Genomic DNA, 21,102 nt, shown 5'->3' with positions numbered 1-21,102 from the left:
TGAACAGCAAGTTAAAAAAAACCAGCATTAATTTGAAAATTATTATTATTATTTTTTGTAATAGTGTAAAAACCTTACCTTTCTCAGTGTGAAAGATCCATTCTGAATTAAACTATTAATTTCTTTAAAAAAGGGCAAACTTTTGAATCCAAGTGTATATTTTGTCAGAATTATTCAAAAGTTTGCACTTTGATTTATCTTTTAAAACTGAGGAAAATATTTCTGTGATTTACTGAAAAAAAAAAAAAACTTTCTTTAAAATAAATTCCACTTGCAACAACATTGTTTTAGTGTGGTTACAAAATACTTATCGGAAACACTGTACATTTGCCAAAGTATAATCATTATAGACCCAAAAAAGCTCCATGGCAAATAAATGGCTTTTCCTGTGGGAAAATTTCTGTAAACTTGCCTTCTTTTAATTTCTTCTACATCTTTCCCATAAGTCCATTTTTGAACATGCATTTTCGACCAATCAGAACTCAAGCTTAAGTTTTTATTCTCCAGTGAAAAAAAGTCTTTCCCCAATCACATTAGCAGAGAGGTCAAATATGTCAGTGCTGTTGAGGTCAGGGAGAGGACAGAGGGATCTCGTCATACGGTGTTGCCATGTCTCTGATGCCATCTCTATTGCTTGCATAGTAATTATCACCATTGTCGTACAGGTTCTGATGCAAATCAAACACTATTGTAGAATGTCTTTCAGTGGTTGGCAGAGAATCACCACCCCCACACAACTCAAAAGAAGTCCTCTAACTCACGTACACCTGGACGCTCAGCTACTGATTGAGTATTTATGGTGTGAAATGGTCTGTGGAGTGCAGGTATGTTTAACTGAATTTTTGAATACAGTGGTCCACAGCATGAGTGGTTAATTGCGCCTCTCTTCAAATATGTCCTGCTATTACCATGTATCACATGCAGAAACATTGGAGCCACCAGCCAACGCTCATATGTGAGTGCCAAAATGGCTCAAAAAGGTGTTGTATAGCCCAAAGAACAATCCAGAAAAAAACTGGGACACAGTTGAGGTTGTTGGTCTGTGCAGTAATTGTTCTGTGATTCGTGGGGGCGGCAATAATTGGATCTGAGAAATTAGATGCGCTGTGATGGTACTCGTTCACATGTTAATCGCAATAAGTTTTTAGCAGTTAACACGCTTGATCTTGAAGAAGAACAAGAGGGCGAGAAACCGAGAGACAGTTTGAAGCTTAGCTGACTACTATTACAGAGCAATAAAACAGATGTAACTGCTGCTACTGTGAAAAAAATTAGCCTTTTGTGGAAACATTTTGATAGAAACTATTCCACTCGCTGTGGTTTCCATAGACACGGCCGGGTACTGTGTTTATAGGTGTAATCTTGTAGAGCTTCCTGGTTTAATGAGCAACTTTGGGCGAATGGTAAGAGTCATAAAATTTTCACTGCTCCATTGATCAGTATTGATTTGAGACCCACAGTTATAGCGGAAAGATTTAATGGCAAGCATGTGAAACCAACACTGCACTAAGTGTGAGTGTGATCTCATATCGATCAGTAAAATTTACTGATAAGAGGTGGAAAAGGGCTGAAGATTGCAGTTGAAAGCATTTTGGCAGGGGGTACTTGACTGGTTAAAGGCATCCAGGTTTTCTTTTTTTTGCCTTCAGTCTCATTTCCTTTTACACTGTCAGGATGCTAACAAGCTCAGCAGTAACATTCAACTTTATAAGGGAAACATTGTCCCCAAAGAACTTTAGGTAATGCTAAGAATACTGTACAGGTACTGGGGAGTCATATATCAGAGTGATTCCAGATCGGGAGCTTCAATTAGCACTCCAGCACTGAAGCAGAGGTCAATTGATTTGTAATGGATTTAAATAAGGTCAGAATAGTGTCAACTGACTCAAAGTAGCTAATATACTAATTGATAACAGAGACTGTCATGTCTCCTTTCATTTGTCTCAAATGTGTATGTTGGCTGTTTGTTTGATTATATATGTGTGTGCAGGTCTGTAGGTTTGTGTTGTGCTGAATATACCCCCTTTACACAAATATCTACATAACACCAAATAAATCAGACGTTGAAGCGATACATTTATTGTTTTAAGGTTAGTCACATTGAAAAACAGTGCGGGTCCACTTTATTTTACAGTACATGTACTAAGAAAGTACTGGTAAATATACGGTAACTACATGGGTTAGGATTAGGTTTAAGGTTAAGTTCAGGGTTATTACCTAGTTATTACACAGCTATTATATTATAATTACTATAAGAAGTATATAGTATGCACATGCGGAACATGACTGTAAAATAAAGTGCTGCCAACATTGTTTCGATTTAATACAACTCTTCAATTACCTTTATACCTCATTCCTTGCATAATAGGAACTTTGCAACTGTTTAAAAAAAGTATGTTCTATAAAAGTATGAATGTGTGTAGTACGAATACTACCTGAATTTATTACATTTACCAGCTGACATTGTCAGGTGACCTTCAATATTATTCGTATCATGCCATTTACATTCCACACCTCCCCCCACCCCCCTGTGTAAATCATATGTGCACTTTCTACATATAGAATGGAAGTAGATGTATTTGGATGTAGGGAATACTTATTTTTATAAACAATACATTTCCTAAACAAACCTCCCATCTGCAGTTGGTTGAACAAACAGATAATTCTGCCTTAAACTGACAATATTTGTTGAGTCAGTGTTGCTGGTTGGGATATTCAAACAAACAGACCAATGTTTTGATAGTGCCACAATGCTACACTTTGTGTTGTAATTAGGGTTGGTTATTGTTTGGGTTTTTTGATACCAATGCCAAATCGATTCACAAAAAAAAAAAAAAAAAAACAGATCTAAAGAGAAAAGAGAGTAAACAGAGAAAGAAAAAGCAGGACAGAAACTCAAATTATTATCAGCTGAAAGAAGCGAATGAATGTGTGTGAGAGAGAGTGTAAGAAAAGAGGAAGACCTCGAAGAGATGAGAGAAGTGTCAGCAGAGCTGTGGATTTATGCTGTCCGGTCTTGACATCCCTCCCTCCTTTCCTCCTCCTCTCCTCCCCCCCTTCAGCAGGCGGGCTTTTTGTGGCTGACCATGCGAGGATCCTCTCAGTGCTGCGGGAATCTCCTCTCCTCCTCCGGACAGTTCTGCAGCTCTCGTTCTGTGGCTCATTGACCCCGACGCATCCTTAACAGTTGTATTTTTCACAAGGGAACGTCTTGGACAAGGAGCAACGCAACTTTTGGACTGTGTAGATGTCTCCTTTTTCCTTGTGCTCAATAATTGATGCAGTTTCTCTGCTGCTGCTTTGACCGTATCCACAGGACGGGATCAGGGAGGAAGGTCGGGACTGTGACCCCCGCATCATCCCTCAGTGTGTCCTTTCTGTGTTGTAGACTGCATCTTCTTCATCCTCCTCATCCAGCATGCAGGTCTCAATCGCTTGCACAGACCACAATCTGAAGGGTCGAAATGGGGACCATGGAAAAACGAACGCCACCAGCCCCAACGTGGTGAATGCGGCACGGGCAAAGTTCCGCACGGTCGCCATCATCGCCCGGAGCTTTGGCTCTTTTACCCCACGCCACCACATCTCCCTCAAAGAGTCCACCGGCAAGCTCACCGGCATGAAGTACCGGTATGTCTCACTCTCCCTCCTTAACCACTTTCCTTCATTTCCATTTCTTCCTTCCAGGGATCCCTTCACCTGTGGCTTTTTCTCTTGTTGGAATGGTGAATGGAGAATTGGATCCTCTCAAACTCTTTTGAGATCAGTTTTAAGAAGATCAGTAGTAATTGTTTAAGGGTTTGGTATGAATTGTGGTGGTCCAGGTGATATATTTGTCACTGTCCATCACTTAAAGGATGTTACTATTCATCATAGATAGAGTGTTTCATCAGTGTGAAATATGGGTTTGACCCCACTCTTGATCTCCTTGCTCTGTTCATCTTTGTTAGCTGAGCTCGCTCTGTTAGCTCTGAGTTCCTCGGGACAAACAAACCATAATTATTTGCTATTCCATATTTACACTCTAGGAAGCACAGTTCTTAGATTGATGCTTCATTACGTGCTGGGAATATCCAGACAGTTGATTCTTTGGAGTGTTTCTCCTCTCCCTGTTCTAGTAGAGCATAATTGTAGGTGTTTTTTCTTTGATTATCCGTGATCATTTTCTATTTGTGATGTTGCTTGATTTGATGCAATATTTTCAGTGATTTCAGGGTATTTTCTACCTACTCTGCTGCACATGTTCTGGATTCTGGTGGGATGTGCTGTGCCTGTGTGCGAGTGTGTGCAGGTGCCAGTGGTTTCTGAGCCTAATTGCAGAATAAACGTTTCTAAATGCAAATGTTGTGTGGACCACATTAGTGTCTTTCACCTGATGTCCTGAATCAGCACATCACACACAGAACCTTAAAGCAGTGATCACGCTAGGCTTTACGTTTACCAAATTACTTCGTTAACCTGAAATGATGATGGCTCTAAGGCTTCTGTTTTTAATAATTTACAAATAACAATAATAATAAATGTACTATGTACTTCATGTTCCTGCAACATAGCAAACACTGCAGCTTTGATGCTTGGACTTTTGCACAAAGTCAAGAGGTTAATTTGTGCTTTTTTAGATCTATTGGTCATCTTTATGCTACACTCTTGACCTCTAGGGTTAATTGTACCGTCTTGTCACTTGTCTTATTGTATGAATCTGAGATGACATGCTTTCTCTGGAAATAAGTTCAAACAGCCATTGAACATCTTTTTTTTTTTTCGCAGATGTACCAAATGTGAACAAGTGTATGTATGTGTGTGTGTGTGTGTGTGTGTGTGTGGTGAGTTTGGTGGTGTGTATCTGACAGTATACAGGCTGTAATGTCTTCTCTTTTGTTCCTTCTTCTGATCCTCTACAGTCACTCCTCAGGGATTTCTAACCTCAGACCAGCCCTGTCATTTGTAGAGATGGATATTTTGGTCATGTTGTCTGCTTGAGTACTCAATAGATAAATGAACCAAGTACTTTGGGGGTGGTGGGTCCATCTACGCCATTATTTAATCTGCTGGGCTCCAACACGGTTAATTTAACTTTTAACACGTTACGTGAATCGTGACTATTCACAAGCCACCCAATAATCACAGCTTTGTACTTTGTTACTACAAAGTCTCAGCCTTCTGTCAATTTTATAATAAAATACAAACAATAAACGTCTTTTTACGCTCTTTAATTTGTAGTGAGATTATTCTCCTCAGTTCAAGCTGCATAATGATATTTTCCTCTCTAATATTTACAGCATAAAATAAACATGAATAATTGAATGTATGTTGAAAAAAATCAGAACAATTTAATACAAATGAATGTCTCATGAATCGATCATACTTTTAAAAAAAGTCAATAAGTTTTATTGCTGTTTTTTATTTTAAATGTGAAAAATGACGGATGCCACAGACTTTTTTGGCGGAGTAGGCCTATAGGTGGAATTTTCACATTAACTTCACGCAATATAACATGATTTTATTATCGTAATTTTGACTTTATTCTTAAAATATTATGACATTAATCTTATTTATTTAGTTATTTTTCAACATGGCACAAAAATGCTGCTGTATAGGCTACTTAATGCAAACACAATTTTGGCACAGCGGCCCCCCCCCCCCAAAAAAAAGAAAAAAAAAGTGAGGGGATATTTGAATTATCTGTTAATAAACTAATGTTTTCTGAGTCAGTGTTGCAAAAATGAATTTGACGAACCTGACTCGCCATCTCCTCATTGGACGTGCCTTTAGACAGAAATGCATCTTTACGGATTACATAATGAAAGAGTTTTTGTTTTCGATTTGAATTATTTCGTTTTAAAAAGTAATTTAAAGCATTCTATAGATATATTTATCATGTCTGTGAAGTGCTCCTGCTCAAGACAGAGATGACAGAAAGCGCATCCTGTTTGTTTTCCTTATTTTACAAAAGCACAACATTTTGTTGCTATTGTGAGTGCACATAAATAAAAGTAGACCCTTTGCAGTTCTGAATGATGTATACTCTTACCTTTATGAGCAAAAATGACGGCGTATTTTTAAGTTTCCACTGTTATTAAAAAATAAAAAATAAATGCAAGTGATCGCGCTGGCGCCTCCATGTCCTGCCAATCGCGCTTTAGCTTTCACTCTCCGCACAAATGATTGGATAACAGCGCTCACCTATCTAGGTTAAATGTTTAAATTAATACTGTGAAATGCATGAAGTGTTTTATGTCTGTTTATTTTAGGCAAGTCGTGTTGGTTTGAGAAAGCTAAATTGATCAAACATTATGCTCAACTCACTGTCTGCCACTGGCCGCTTTGGTCGTTCCTTTAAAAAACAAAAACTTGAATTTAACAAACATAAAATATTCCAAACATATTTCTAAATTAACTTTATAAAGAAACAAAAAGAAAAAATTACCACTTTTAAATTTAAAAACCAAAACTGACCTATTTTAATAGCTGTGTAATGGGGAAGAGAGAGAGAGAGAGAGAAAAAAAGACACGGGATCCAGACTCGGGCCGAGAATTCTCATAAGCTGGGTCGGGCCCATGCAGGGCTCTATTCGTTCCCTCCCTCAGTGGGCCCCCAAACTGCCCGGGCCCATATGCACCTGCATACCCTGCATACCCAGACGCTACGCCACTGGGTAGTCTCCTCCTTACAGCGCATCCTGGTGTTTGTAAGGTTCTCAAACCAAGTTTTTAAGATGTCAAAAAAAACAAACAGTTCTTTGAAAAATAAAGAACACCTCTCTACACCCCTGTGTTCTGTTCCATTTGGTTGTGTGGCATGTAGCTGTTTGATAGGAAGAACACGTCCTTATATATATACTAAAAACTAAATATAACTATATATACTAAAAACTAAAATCAGTTATTTTAAGTGATATAAATGAATTAATAAATTAATTTGTTATGTGTGGTGCTGTGTTTTGTGTGTTAAAGCTGCCGTGAAAAAAAATTATTTCCAGTAAAGGATCAATAAAGTATCAATTAATCGAATTTAGGCACTACAGCATTATGATGTACCGTATGAAAATAGATATTGATTTTAAGATTTGATAATGATTACATTTCACAGTGTTATTCAATTATTTATTTAATCTTCTTAAAAGTTAACTTTAAGTGTCATATTGAATATCCAATTAAATATGACATTACATATCCAACATAAAAAAGGTCTCTAATATTGGCCGATAACGGATTTGGAACTTGTATATTTTGAATATCTAATAATAACAGTCCCCTGGACAACAATGCAAACTGTACACCTCTAAAAGCCTAAACTTTTGTTCATCCTGTGGAAGCTTGTTAACACCCATTCTTAAATTGACTTCTGATCAAGGTTCCCATTATTATCGCTTGCTTTCAATAAAAAAATAAACATTTGTTTCTCAGATCCAATGTTTGTCTTCATATCTACTACACAGAGCACTAGTGTATGAATGCTTCTCTCTCCTCCCCTCTCTCTCTCTTCCCTGTCTGTGTTGATAGTGATCTCTGTGTCATTGACAGCCCGTCAGGACAGCATTAAAAGTGCAGGAGCGCGTACTGATGCAACATACAGTGTATGAGTGAGAAGCAGATAGAGGAGGATTGGGTTTCTAGATGTTATACTTATAGCTCTTCATGTCCATCATGACTTCATTGTACAGGGCTGACAGGGAGCTGCTTGGGAGGAAGCTTTCTATTACTGCTCTCATTACACACACTCATACGTGCTCACTCATGGTAAACATCGGAGGCCAGTAGGCTTCATTGTGTCTTTATGTTTAGTGCTGCAATAGAAACCCTGGAGACCCATTTGATGAGGTGATTTTTTTTCTCTTCACAGTAACTCCTTTCAACCGTTCATCTCCAATCTTGAACATGAACTACTGACTAAAAATACTGGATGAACATCTAGAGCTGGCACTTGAGTTAAAACCTTTCTATGATACCTCAGTGAAGTTGAAACCAGCTCCAAGACCAAGCCCAGCTTGGTCGAACAGGATCAGTGGTGGCCAATTTGAAATTGTAAATGAAGAATGAGAGGAATCGGTCAACAATCCTGTAATGTAGCATGAATACAGAACAGGTAAACAGAGATTGATCCATTCTGTGTCTGAATTGACCCTGAGGAAACAAAGATGTAGGAGTGGTAAACAAAAAATTTCTTCTGGTTCCATTTGTCATGGTTGACCTTTACAGGGATTTATAGGGAAGGAATGAAGAGCTTCTCTGTGAAGATCTCAAAGCAGGAGATCAGACTGAAAGGTCACAATGAAGAGATTCAAGTTTCATTAAACGCCTTTAACATCCCTGAATGAGAATGAAGGTGCCTGTAGAATGTAAAGGGATTAACAAAAAGTTAGTACTTTTACTAGTAGATTTTTTTAAGGATCAGAACTTTTCATCTTTAAGTAACCTCCTTGCTTTTTTGATTGAGTCAAGTCAAGTCAAGTCACCTTTATTTATATAGCGCTTTTAACAATACAGATTGTGTCAAAGCAACTGAACAGCATTAATTAGGAAAATAGTGTGTCAATAATGCAAAATGACAATAGTAAACACTAATTTTTCAGCTAAAGACAGTTCATCATTGAATTGACAGTTCAGTTTAGAACTTTGAAACATTTTTGAAGCTTAAACTTGTCAAACTTGTGAACTTGTCAAACTTGTCATAAATTGTCACTTCTATGAAATCAAGAATCTGTGATTTGTTAATTCACTTTAACTTTTACTTAATTGACAAAATTACAAAGAAAATATGTTCAATGTTTTCACTGACCAGCTTAAAAATGTATTTTGTAAATATAAACAAATTTTGATGTTGATGGCTGCAACACACTCCAAAAAACAGAAGGAACAGAAGCAAAATAAAAGTGAAAAGGTTGTGGAATATCCAAGTTAAACTGTTTGAAACGGTCCACAATGAGCAGATGAATTGGTAATAGGTGAGGTGATCATATATCGTATTAAAGGATCATCTCAGTCTTTGCCAGTAAAGAAAAGTGCCAAACAAATCAAAAATCACATTTCTCAATGCAAAATTGCAAAGAATTTAGGACTTTTACCAACTACCATGCATAATAGTGTCAAAAGATTTAGGGAATTCAGAGAAATCTCAGTACATGTAGGGCAAGGAAGGAAACCTCAGGTGAATGTGCATGACCTTTGAGCCCTCAGATGCCATTGTGTAAGAAACCATCATGCTGCGGTGTTAAATATAGCCACATGCTCAGGAGTACTTCAGAAAATCTCTCTCATTTACTACAGTCTACCGCTGCATTAAAAAAATTGAATACATCAATTCTATGCAGCGATGCCACCGGATTCTCTGGGCCAGAGCTCATCTCAGACAGTCAAAAAGTGAAAATGTGTACTGTGATCAGATGATTCCACGTTTCTGCTTGTTCTAAGGAAAAAAAGGCCTCACATTCTCAGTCCCAAAGACCAAAGGGACCATCCAGCGACAGATGCAAAAGCAAACATCTGTCATGGTATGGGGGTGCATCAGTGCAAATGGCGTAGGTGACTGGAATATGTGCAAAGGTACCATTGACATGTATTGGGACTGTACAGACACATACTGCCATCAAGATGATGTCTTTCATGGGAAGTCTGTGGCTTTTAAGACAAGACAATGGCAGGACTCCTTCTGCATGTGCTACAACAGTGTGGTTTTGTAGACACATGTGGATGTGACTGACTGGCCAGCAGATCTGTCTCCTATTGAGAATGTATGGCCCATCATGAAAAGGAGAATTAGACAAGCAAGATTGTACAAAAAATTGGCATGCAAAACTTTAACAATTAGTATCCTCAATTTTTAAACAATTAAACAGAATGTAATTAAAAGACAGTTGCTGTGACAGAGTGTTAAAGGAACACTCCATTATTTTTGAAAATAGGCTCATTTTCCAACGATTCGAAAACGGTAAAACTCAACTGTTTAACTCTAGGGGAGTTGGAAAATGAGCCTATTTTCAAAAATAGTGGAGTGTTCCTTTAAACAAGCCTTTGTCCCAACTTTTTTGAAGTGTCTTGCAGCCATCAAAATCAAAATGTGTTTATATTTACAAAATACAATTAAGTTGGTCAGTAAAAACATTGGAAATCTTTTCTATGTACTTTTGTCAATTAAATAAAGGTTAAAGAGAATTAACATCACCAATTCTTGATTTTTCAAAATGTCCCAGTTTTTTTGGAATTGGGGTTGAGATTAGATTACGATGGGGTAGATTAGAATATGGTTAGGTTAGGGTTAGGTTTTTAGGCTTAGGTTTTTAGTGTATTTTTATTAATAGCATAAGCTATAATAGACCTCTTTCAAAAGCATTACAAATCTTACCGACCCTAATCTTTTGAATGGTAGTGTACAAATATCTAAATAAATTTGCAGGGTTTCAAAACAGTTGACCAACAGCAACGTCATTTAACTCCAATATCAGTTAATGCAAGTCTTAAAAATAGATTTAATAAAGATAATCTATTTCTCATTTATCACAAGGGAGGTTGTTAAGTCAAAAGTACACACATTAATGTTATATTATATTAGTCAGTTAAAAACCAAGTGCACTAGCTACCTATTCTTCCCAATATAGGCATGCATTTTTGATGTTGCTTTACAGCCGAGGTTAAACTTAGAATTAATTATATTACATGTGGGTATTTCTTGACTCCTTGATTTTTGAATCCATTCATGTTATACTTTACAGACTACTAATTTCTAGATCAGATTTCTAATCATAAATGCTTGTACACAAAGTCTGGGTTTATTTAACATCAGTTAACTGCAGTTTTCATTTAGTCAACATTGTTTCATACTTCATCAAATCTCTCTCTCTCTCTCTCTCTCTCTCTCTCTCTCTCTCTGTCTTTGTGTATCAGTATTTTGGTGCAAACTGCTTGTCACTGGGATCTTATTTTCTGCATGAGAACTCAGAGTCACCTGACCTCCCACTGCAGCACTGAGGCAAAGAAAATAAGAGGCACCAAGACAAGCACCCATACTTGCATCAAGAGCCTAGCTGATGAATAAATAATTGAATGCACGCTCACATAGTTGAACCAAAGTATGCACACATACTTTAAGGATGGCAGATAATAGGATTGTGCTAAAAGATCGAGGCTAATCCTGCTGAAACTTGCCTTTCATCACAAAACCCAATGAAATTTTGCACCATGACAAAGCATCTCTCAGACTTTGATACAATATGTAGATATTAATTATGGCTGTAGCCTTTTTTAGAGAACATTAACCATGTGTGAAGACAAAAATGAGTACAAACATCCAAAGGAGAAAGCAAGTAGGTTGAAATATTTGGAATTGCTCATAAGTTTAATTATGATTTGATTAATAAAATCCCCAAACTGTCACGAGTAGCAGACAGGACCCAAATGCAAGACAGCCAGGCTAGCACAAAAAAGGACTTTTATTATACAAAGACACAAAAAATAAAACAAAGCAGGGACTGGGGGAGGGACGGCAGGCCAGGCCCGTTTAGTGGAAGAGGGCCTGGATTCTGAGGTATAGATCATGGAACCAGAGTGGAGCTGGTGGAGCGTAAGCCCACCAGGGCAGAGCAGGCAGAGCTGAAGCCCATCAGAGCAGAGCAGGCAGAACTGAAGCCCACCAGGGCAGAGCAGGCGGAGCTGAAGCCCACCACTTGAGAGGAGCTGAAGTGGATGCCTCAGGAGGTTCTGTAGCAGAAGCCGCCACAACTGGAGGAACTGAAGCAGGCTCTGAAGGCTCCTGGAATGGAGCGGGCTCTGGAGTGGACTCTGAAGGCTCCTGGACTAGAGCAGATTCATGAATGAACTCTGAAGGCTCCCGGACTGGAGTGGGTTCATGAGTGGACTCTAAAGGCTCCTGGACTGGAGCGGGCTCTTGAGTGAACTCTGAAGGCTCCCGGACTGGAGCCGGTTCATGAGTGGACTCTGAAGGCTCCCGGAATGGAGCGGGCTCTGGGGTGGACTCTGAGGGCTTCCGGACTGGAACGGCTTCTGAGGCAGGCTCCTGGGCCAACAAGGCAGGAAGCTTAAGCGGGGCCAGCAAAACAGAGAAGCAGCGGATGATGGTAACCTCCTTAAAACCCAATCCCTCGACAGCATCAAGGAGGCCTTGACCAAATATCTCAAAAGGACGATTGTTCTGGTGGCATAATTGCCGTTTTCAAAGCACTATTGTATCACACTGTGCCGATGCTTGTATCGAAATGACAATACCACGTGATTGATGACGTTTGAAGCTTCGAACGTCACGCAGTATCGGAAGGTTGGGACAGCTGGTTTGAAAAAAAATCTGCGCTTCGTATGACTTGTGTTTGACTTTACATTGACTTGAGTCAAATGAACTTGAGATTCAGTAGAATAGTTTAGAATAACCTCAACACCAGACAGAAACGGAATGCACGTCCCACCTCTATTGCATTTTATCGTGTTCTAGCTGGGGTCTCAGAGACCCCAAACAGCTCACCCAAAATGCTTTTGCTACTACTCACGTCAATTATTAATTATAAATCACACACTTGTATATTTTATATTATTGATCAATATGTGAATCCATTGACTGGACTACGCATCACACGAGTTGGCACAGATTAAAAACTTTCAAACCACCCTCTGCTCCGCAATGTTTCGTTAGATAGGCTGGAGAAACCGAGTCTGACCATCAGATGTCACTAATGCACACTGTTAAAAAGCTTCGAGTAATGAATGGTTTTTCGGCACAACTTGATGAAAGCCTCAAACGGTTCAGAAAGCCTCGGTTTCCGATCACTACCTTTTATTAAACAAAGACACAAAAACGAAAACAAAGCAGGGCAAAACTTAACTGGCACACATGAACAGCCAGGAGAACTACAACCAACACAGGAGTGCAAACACAAGGAGATTAAGTAGGGCAGGCAATGAGGGACAACAGGTGGGACAACTGAAACAATAATGAGATAACAAGAAGGGCGGGGTCAGACAATGAGACAGGAGAGCACATGGCACCAACAAACACACAACAAGCCATGTGCTCACACAAAACACAGTGTCCTCTGGTGGCCATCTAGGGCACACCAGCAGAATAATGTGACACAAACTAGCAGCTCAGCTGTATTGATGTGTGTTGTACTCTAGAGCTTTAAATACGAAGATACACTCTTCATCCATTAAAGTATAAGATGAACTGGCTGGAGATAAATGAAAGACCCATAAGCAGGGGGGTCATTTGTTGACTGTCATTTACAAAGTGTTAATGAAGAACATCTTGTTGCGTGTGGCCTCCAATGGCCTTGAAGCCAAAACCTTAAATTAGCCTGAGTAGTTTCCATGACAACATTTAGACTTTGAGGCGTCTCGCTTTGTAATTTTACTGGTTAGTTGCACATTATTGCATCCTTCAAAAATAGAAATGTGTCTTGAAGGGATAGTTCACCCAAAAATGGTAAATCTGCCATCATTTACTCAACCTCATGTCATTCCAAACACGACTTTCTTTCTTCTGTGGAAATTTTGAAGAATGTTTATAACCAAACATTTGGTTACCATTGACTTTCATTGGTAACTTTCATGATTCATTTCATCCTTTTGGAGGAGGAGAAAAAGAAACAACATAATTTTAATTAAAAAAATTAAAAACATCTCACTACTGTTCTTCAACAAATAGTCATTTAAACAATCATTCATCTGAGTGGTATAACCATGGTTCAGTTCCATTTAGTTTAATAGCCTCATATTGTTTACCAAATAACTGTATGTTCTTCCAAGAATTTAGACTACATGAAGTATACAGTTTTGAAATGGTTTGGGTGTGTGGAGTAGGGCTGGATGATATGACCTAAAATCAAAATATCGATTAATTGAACATTTTACCTTGATTACAATTAATGAACGATTATTTTATTTATTTATTTATTTGCATTCATAGTTCACTGACAAGGCTTGTACTGTAAATACGCTCAACTATTAAATGTGGGAAATTGTATCTAATGAAAGAGTGCATTTCTTATCTCTTTTTTTAAATAATTGAAGGAAATAAACTATTTATGGTTATTTATTGAATATTTCGAACAACTGAAATCAAATGACACATTTCTTGAAATGAAAAAAAGTCACATTTCAGTTTGAATGTAAAAAGGATATTTTCACATTAAAAATATGTAAGAAGCATATTTTTATGCTGCTCCGGTTGCTCAGATGACTCGGCATTCGAGTTCTATGTTGCTTCCATGCCACTGAGTCTGGACGGAGTCATGTGACTACAAAAGTGGTAGTATGTTTTTATGGGGAAAGTCAGGGTTGCCAAATTTGGGCTGCTGCCGTGGGTTGTTTTTTAGTCCGTTTATTTAATTAAAGTGCTCGCCCTTAGCGTGAAAACTCTGGGGAAAATGCAGTTGGGCTAGTTTTGGTCTAGTTTTGAATAACAATCGGACTTGTTTTGTTTCGTGGATCTGGCAACCCTGGGGAAAGTATTAACAGGATTCAAAAAAACGAAATAACCGATGTAGGAAAATTACGTCGGTTAGAGGTTCTGAATTTCGGTTTCAATTACTTATCGATTAATCGTCCAGCCCTATGTTAGAGTCTTATTTTAGGAATTTAGATTGGATGTTTTAATCAGAGTGGTCAGAGTTAATGCTTACGTCCTCTCCTATCTCTGACTCCTGATCCCAGCGTATACAGCATGTAGGATGGCCAGCTGCCATTGCCTGTCCAGAAATGAGAAAATGAAATTGATTTAAAGCTATGGATGCTGACAGGATGCAGCCTTGGGTCTGATGGACATGTCTCTCACACCTCCTAGAGGTGATGGCGGGCCGTCATGTTCATCTCCCCACAGCACTGTCTGCCTCTCTTCATTATCTGTCCATTCGCTATCATCCTTTAACAAGCATTTCTGAGCTTCATTCCCTCACTTCAACGTGAAATCCCTCTTGTGTTAGGTTAAAATTGTTTTATGGTGTTTTGTTTTGACTAATGACTTTGTCTTTATCTAAACTTGTTACAACGCAAAATACAATTTTTATTCAATAGCGTATGTTAGTAGAGAAATGTGTGAAATACTGGAAAATAAGACAGATAATTGCCCAGCTCTATGGAATCCTTTTTTCCCCCCTGATTGGTCAATCGTAGCATTCTGTAGTCTAATGAAATTGGGTAAAAAAATATCTCAGCCTCTCAGCCTCTCCCTCTTCTGCTGGTAAGGATGGTGGTGATGTGTTGTAAAGGATATTATATCAGATGTATGTGCATATGTGCAAAAAGTGAATGAGTGACTAGCTGCATCAAAAGATTGGCTGATTTCTTTCTGTAGCAAACCTGTATGAATGCATTTAGCATTGGTCAAATGAATGAGAAGACAAATGAGATTATATAATTCAGTCCATTGACGCAATAGGCTACATGACAGTTTGAACGCTGAAATTGAAAAATTGCGTTAACATGAGTAACTGTGCATTAAATAGAGCTGAGCCAGTGTGAAAGGTGAACAAAAGCTTTCTCATTTTAGACTCCTGTCTGTCTGAAAGATACCACACATTACTCTCTCCACCATCAGCAGGACTGAGGTTAGAGTGTTAATCACACACACACACACACACACACACACACACACACAAACGCACAATCCAAACTCGAGAGACAGCATACAGAACATACTTGATTCAGGTTCAGCCAATTGCAGAGCTTCAAACATCTGATAACCACTAACATGAATGGTAAAGACAAATGAATACATCCATGCACACACATTTTTTACCAGTTTTAGATGCTTCACTGGTAAGAAGTAGAGTATGGAGAATGGAGATGCTCTTAGATAAGTTGACTTAATCACTATAATAGTTAAACAATCAATAAGAGAAACTAACTCTTAGAGAAGGAGTATTCTTGGCACACTAGCCGTGCATCACATTTTCTTTCTCTCTTTCCCATCTAACATTAAAAGCATATATGTACATATATACTGTCATTAAATACATCTGACTCATACACTTATCATCCATACCTTCCCTCTATCGCCCACCTCTTTTATGACACTGCTGAGAGGGTGTCACACTGCCAGCATGATATATGCGTTATTGCATGTGTATAACATAACAACAGAAATAATTCACCTGCCAAGCAGAGATGGTCATCTATAATTGAACTTAATTTCGCACAGGTCTTTCTTTCTTTCTTTCTTTCTTTCTTTCTTTCTTTCTTTCTTTCGAGACGGAAAGGATCTCTTTTATAAATAAGGATACATTAAATTGATCACAAGGGTCAATAAAGACAAATATTGTTTCATAATATTTCTGTTTCAAAGAAATGCTGTAATTTTTTATTCATAAAATAATCCTGAAAATATCAGTTTCCTCAAAAATATTAAGCAGCACAACTGTTGATGCATTCAGCATTTATAAAGAAAAATAAAATGTTTCTTGATCGCCATATCAGCATGTTACAATGATTTCTAAAATATCATCTGACACTGACACTGAAGACTGGAGTAATGGCTGCTGAAAATTCTGCTTTGCCATTACAGGAATACATTACATATTAAATATATATTAAAATTGAAAAGAGTTATTTTTAAATTGAAATTATATTTTATGTCTTGGTGAACATAAGAGACTTATGAAAACTGAAAAACATTTAAAACCTTACTAAAATCTTATATCCATACATATATGATTTCTGTACGTGGCTAATTAGCCCTTCATCTTTCCCCTTATAAAAATCTATGATGGTGACTTATCTTTACATTTTCTGAAAACAGAGACTGCAGTAAGCTATCTAAGGTTATTTTCCTTGAATCCTCCCCTTACAAACTTTTACATTTGTTACATAATTAACTTTCCCTCTAGTAAGTGGCAGCCCTGTCATGAGCAATAGAATTCGTCTGTCACAGACACGCGATGCATTTCTCTGTCTCTCATCTGAGATCTCTCCGTTCCAGTGAAATCACAAAATAAAATGCAACCAAACACACTACAGTTACTGACATACAACGTGTGATTTGATATGCTTGACATGTCAAGAATTACTGTTAAAACTGTTGATTACAGCGATGAAGTTATCCATGATGTACCTGAGCAATGAATATCGCTGACTCTGAAGAAGAATATGGTTAACCTGTTTTTCCCAGTGTCCCAGATCTCCTTATTCAGAGTCAAGTAAGCAGTTTACACTCCACCTCATTTATTATAGACTATTTCCAGCACACTATTGGGGCACATTTGGCTTTAATACAATCACAACAACAGAATCTTTTATGCTGGACTAAAACACATGCTGAATCTGATGAAAAGGGGAACGTTTCTATTGTCTAGAGTTAATAAACCCCTGGAACGTAGTTGTCATCGTGCTGCGGGGCGGGTGAATAATGAATGATATCACTCTCGGTAGTGAACGTTTGCTGATATCAGGTCTAAGTGTCTATTCAGCACCACTTCATTCATCTCAACATGTAGAAACAGCGCACTGGTAAATAATGCAGGTCCTGGAGGGGGAATTTCATTTCTTTCTTTATTTATCTGTTTATTTATTTATTTTTCTGTCAAACGCTACCAAGACAAATAGGTTTTGTCAAGCCATTGGGCTTCAGGCTCTGTTGCGCCCAACAAAAGCATGTTCGGCACAAGCAACATGCACACAAGCTGATCCATTTTACATGCGCACTAAATGACAAAAGGAGAATATGTTTGTTTGTTTGAATAATTACAACCAGATGCGAATTTCTTTTTGTCTGGTTTTCTGTGCACCGTAGTATTGCAGCTTTCGGGAAAGGAAATAAAAAATAGAACTTAAATCAATTTAAAACATTAAAATTCCGTCATCATTTATTGCATTTAGTCATGAATGAATTCCACTTTTCCAAAAGAGACAGTTTACCCATATTTTTTCACCAGTTTTCCCCACCACATTTCAACATTTCCTCTTCTGTGTTTTCCTGAAGGAGGTAAAAACGTAAAGGTTTGGAATGACATGAAGTAAATGATGACAAATTTTTCATTTTGGGGTGAAAAGTGGACATTCATGACTAAATACTGTATCATTTCGAAGTACTTAGAAGTACACTGTAAAAAAAAAAAAGAAAGAATATGGTAGCAATATTTTAAGTTTTATGAATTTAACCTAAATTTAATAATCTATTAAACATTAGATAACATTAGATACTAGGGGTGTAACAGTACACAAACATGGCGGTTCGGTACGTACCTCGGTTTTGACGTCACGTTTCGGTGTGGTTTCGGTACAGCAGGAGGAAAAAAAATCTAAACAAATTGTTTTTTTAAATTATTATTATTAAACAATGTTTTATTGAACAAATGGTTCTTCCTTTAAATAAATTCTATAAAAATGTTCTTTAAATCTACCTCATGAAATAATAATAAAAATCTACCTCAGCTTCTGCTCTAAACTATAGGGAGCCCGTTTACATTACTATAAGGTTACAATTAACAACAGAGCCTAAACTTAAATTTATTTACTATTTATTTTTAACTATAATAATCAACACTCAAATAAAAACTTCTTCAAAAACAAACTTCTAATTATACAATTTATATTTGTTGTTGAAATATAATAATTTACACAGTGGCTGTCATAACTTGTTTCATAAAATATGTATTTAAATATACATTAAATGATTAAGACATCACTAACAGGTAAAGTAAAATATAATAAGTATATAGTGTAATATTTCGCGAAATGCTCTTCTCTAGACTTCATTTGTCACAGTCTTCAGCGGGTGTGCCCATGATTTGTTTTTGTTTCATTTTATTATTAAAAGAGAGAACCATTCATCCTGCACTTGAGTCCTCGCTTCATCTCTCCACACGCACCATGACATCATTTATCTGGTAAACTAACGAGCTGTGCCTGTGTACACTGATGACTTGAGGTAAATTAAATGCTATGTGACATTTTGTTTACAAGCCGTTTTAATCCCATCTTTCTGCGAGTGGAACACTGAATGTGCTATAACATGAGGCATTAGATGTTAATTCATGTTTATTTCGTATTAAAGGGGTCATATGATGCGATTTCAAGTTTTCCTTTCTCGGTAAGGGGCGTTACATTTCCGACGAGTGCTTGTGGTGTTCGGCCAATCACAATGCACTGGGTCAGCTGGCTAATCAGAGCAGACTGCGTTTGTCTGAAGGAGGGGCTTTGTAGAAAACGAAGCGTTTGACAGAGGCGGGGCATAGAGGACCTACAATAATGTACAGTATTTGAAAATAATTTGTTTTTTGAACATTAAAGCATGTCAACATATTCTGTTACACCAAATACACAAAATAATGATCTTTAAAAAAGCATCATATGACCCCTTTAAAACTAATAAAATGAAGGGATGATCTCACTCACGCTCTGCACTGCCGTCAGAACTGAAGCGTTTACACAGCGAGCTGTCACGCCACAGTAAAAGAGCGCAAAACGGCATTTATTGTCTGAATTTCCTGAAAGAATTGAATGATTTGTTCGGTACACATGCGTACCGAACCGAAAGACCCATACCGAACATTTTCGGTATGAATACGTGTACCGTTAAACCCCTATTAGGTAGTAACATACAACCCTAATGAACATAACTGGTAAGAAAAACCAAGAAGAACCCGTACTTTCATCGAAAAACATCAAACGTGAAATGTAACACAGGGAATTCTGGGAATGTCAATTTACAGTTTTTATACATTAATTATACGTTCTTTTTCACTTCCAAAAACGGTATTTTACTGTAAAATTACATGAAATGCCCATTACCGTTTTTCACCGTGTACAGTAAGGGAACTTGGTGTTAACCAATTAATAGATTTTTACTGTAGCATTTTTACAGTCTTTTACGGTTAAAATCACAATTTTTTTTACAGAGACTTAGAAGAGGATAGTTTATATGGTCTATAAATCTATTTGACATGAATGAATTGTAAAATAGCTAACATGCGTAATGTGAGTACTAATTACTGTGATAATTATGATCAATTATCTTAAGAAATCAATCTCTCTGCGAAAGAAAAATTATAAACGTCTTTTACTGAAAGGCATCTTATCTCTTAACATTTAGCATCATGCAGTTTTTATCTCAGGGTCCATGCTGTCCTCTGTGCACTGTGACAGGCGGTCTAGGGTCCAAGGCTGACAGAATCTATTAAAGTGCGATTCAGAGGGTTCATCAACTTCCCCTCTCACTCCTGCTGCTGATTTATTATTGAGCTTTTTTTTCCATCACCCCTTCCATTCCCCATCATACTCACCAAGCACAAAAATAATAAAGGGCAGAAATTCTGCTAGTTCTCATTATTTTTCCCTTCCTCCCCTAGATGAATCAGTATGTGTGTGTGTGTGTTTGTGGATTTGGTACTTTGGCAGCTGTACAGGCCTGTCTCACTAGAATTGGCTTTTCCACAGATCTAACAGGCTATCAAATGGTATTTTTATGGATTTCTTTGCCTGAAGTGAAAAGCAACTCAAGTGGGAATACTGAAGTGTGTATGAACTATGTTGTAAGATGAATAGCTAGAATTCTTCTAATAGAATTCTCTCTGCTACTCTAGATACATGCACAATGTCACAGTTATATCCTAAACACTATGGAAAGCAACTGGAATGCCTCTAAAGGCAATAGAAAAATACATTTGTATTGACTGAAAAAGTGTTTAACAAAACCAATAACCATCAATGTTAAAGGTGCACCATGTTTATATAAACTTTATTATATGTAGATAGACATGCTGTATATCCTGAGCACCAAATCAACATATTTAAATGATTTCTGATGGCTGGAGTAATGGCTGCTGAAAATTCAGTTTTTTCCATAATATATTGCATTTTTAAATATATTAAAATAGAAAACAGTTTTTAATTGTAATACTGCGTAACAATATTATTGTATTTTCTAATAAATATTTTTAATTTTTAATTAAATGCAGTCTTGGAGAGCATAAGATACTTCTTTCAAAACATTTAAAAATTCTTACCAACCCCGAACTTTTGAACGGTATATGTATTGTATAGTGCATAGTAACGTCTCGGTTACTTGTGTAACCCTCGTTCCCTGAAGGAGGGAACGGAGACGTTACGTCAGTCGTGACTGACGAATTGGGATCTCGCCCGAGAGCCCAATCACCTTCGAGTGTT

At 37.4% G+C, this 21,102-nt stretch overlaps 1 protein-coding gene across 2 annotated transcripts in view; it reads left to right on the top strand.

Annotated features, from left to right (window-relative positions):
- Nucleotides 1–2,880: 2,880 nt before the first annotated feature.
- The window catches only part of LOC107675612 (voltage-gated potassium channel subunit beta-1-like), a 116,559-nt gene continuing 98,337 nt past the window's right edge, over nucleotides 2,881–21,102 (top strand). For both annotated transcript variants that reach the window (XM_016470017.1, XM_016470016.1), the window contains exon 1: nucleotides 2,881–3,630. In XM_016470017.1, the coding sequence (XP_016325503.1) occupies nucleotides 3,419–3,630 (212 nt within the window). In that variant the 5' untranslated portion in view covers nucleotides 2,881–3,418. The remainder of the gene's footprint in view (nucleotides 3,631–21,102) is intronic.

Source organism: Sinocyclocheilus anshuiensis, unplaced genomic scaffold, assembly GCF_001515605.1.
Source record: "Sinocyclocheilus anshuiensis isolate Anshui unplaced genomic scaffold, SAMN03320099.WGS_v1.1 scaffold2082, whole genome shotgun sequence".
In the NCBI taxonomy this organism is placed as follows: domain Eukaryota; kingdom Metazoa; phylum Chordata; class Actinopteri; order Cypriniformes; family Cyprinidae; genus Sinocyclocheilus; species Sinocyclocheilus anshuiensis.
The sequence above is the reverse complement of the archived record's forward strand: the minus strand, read 5'-3'. Positions and strand labels throughout refer to the sequence as shown.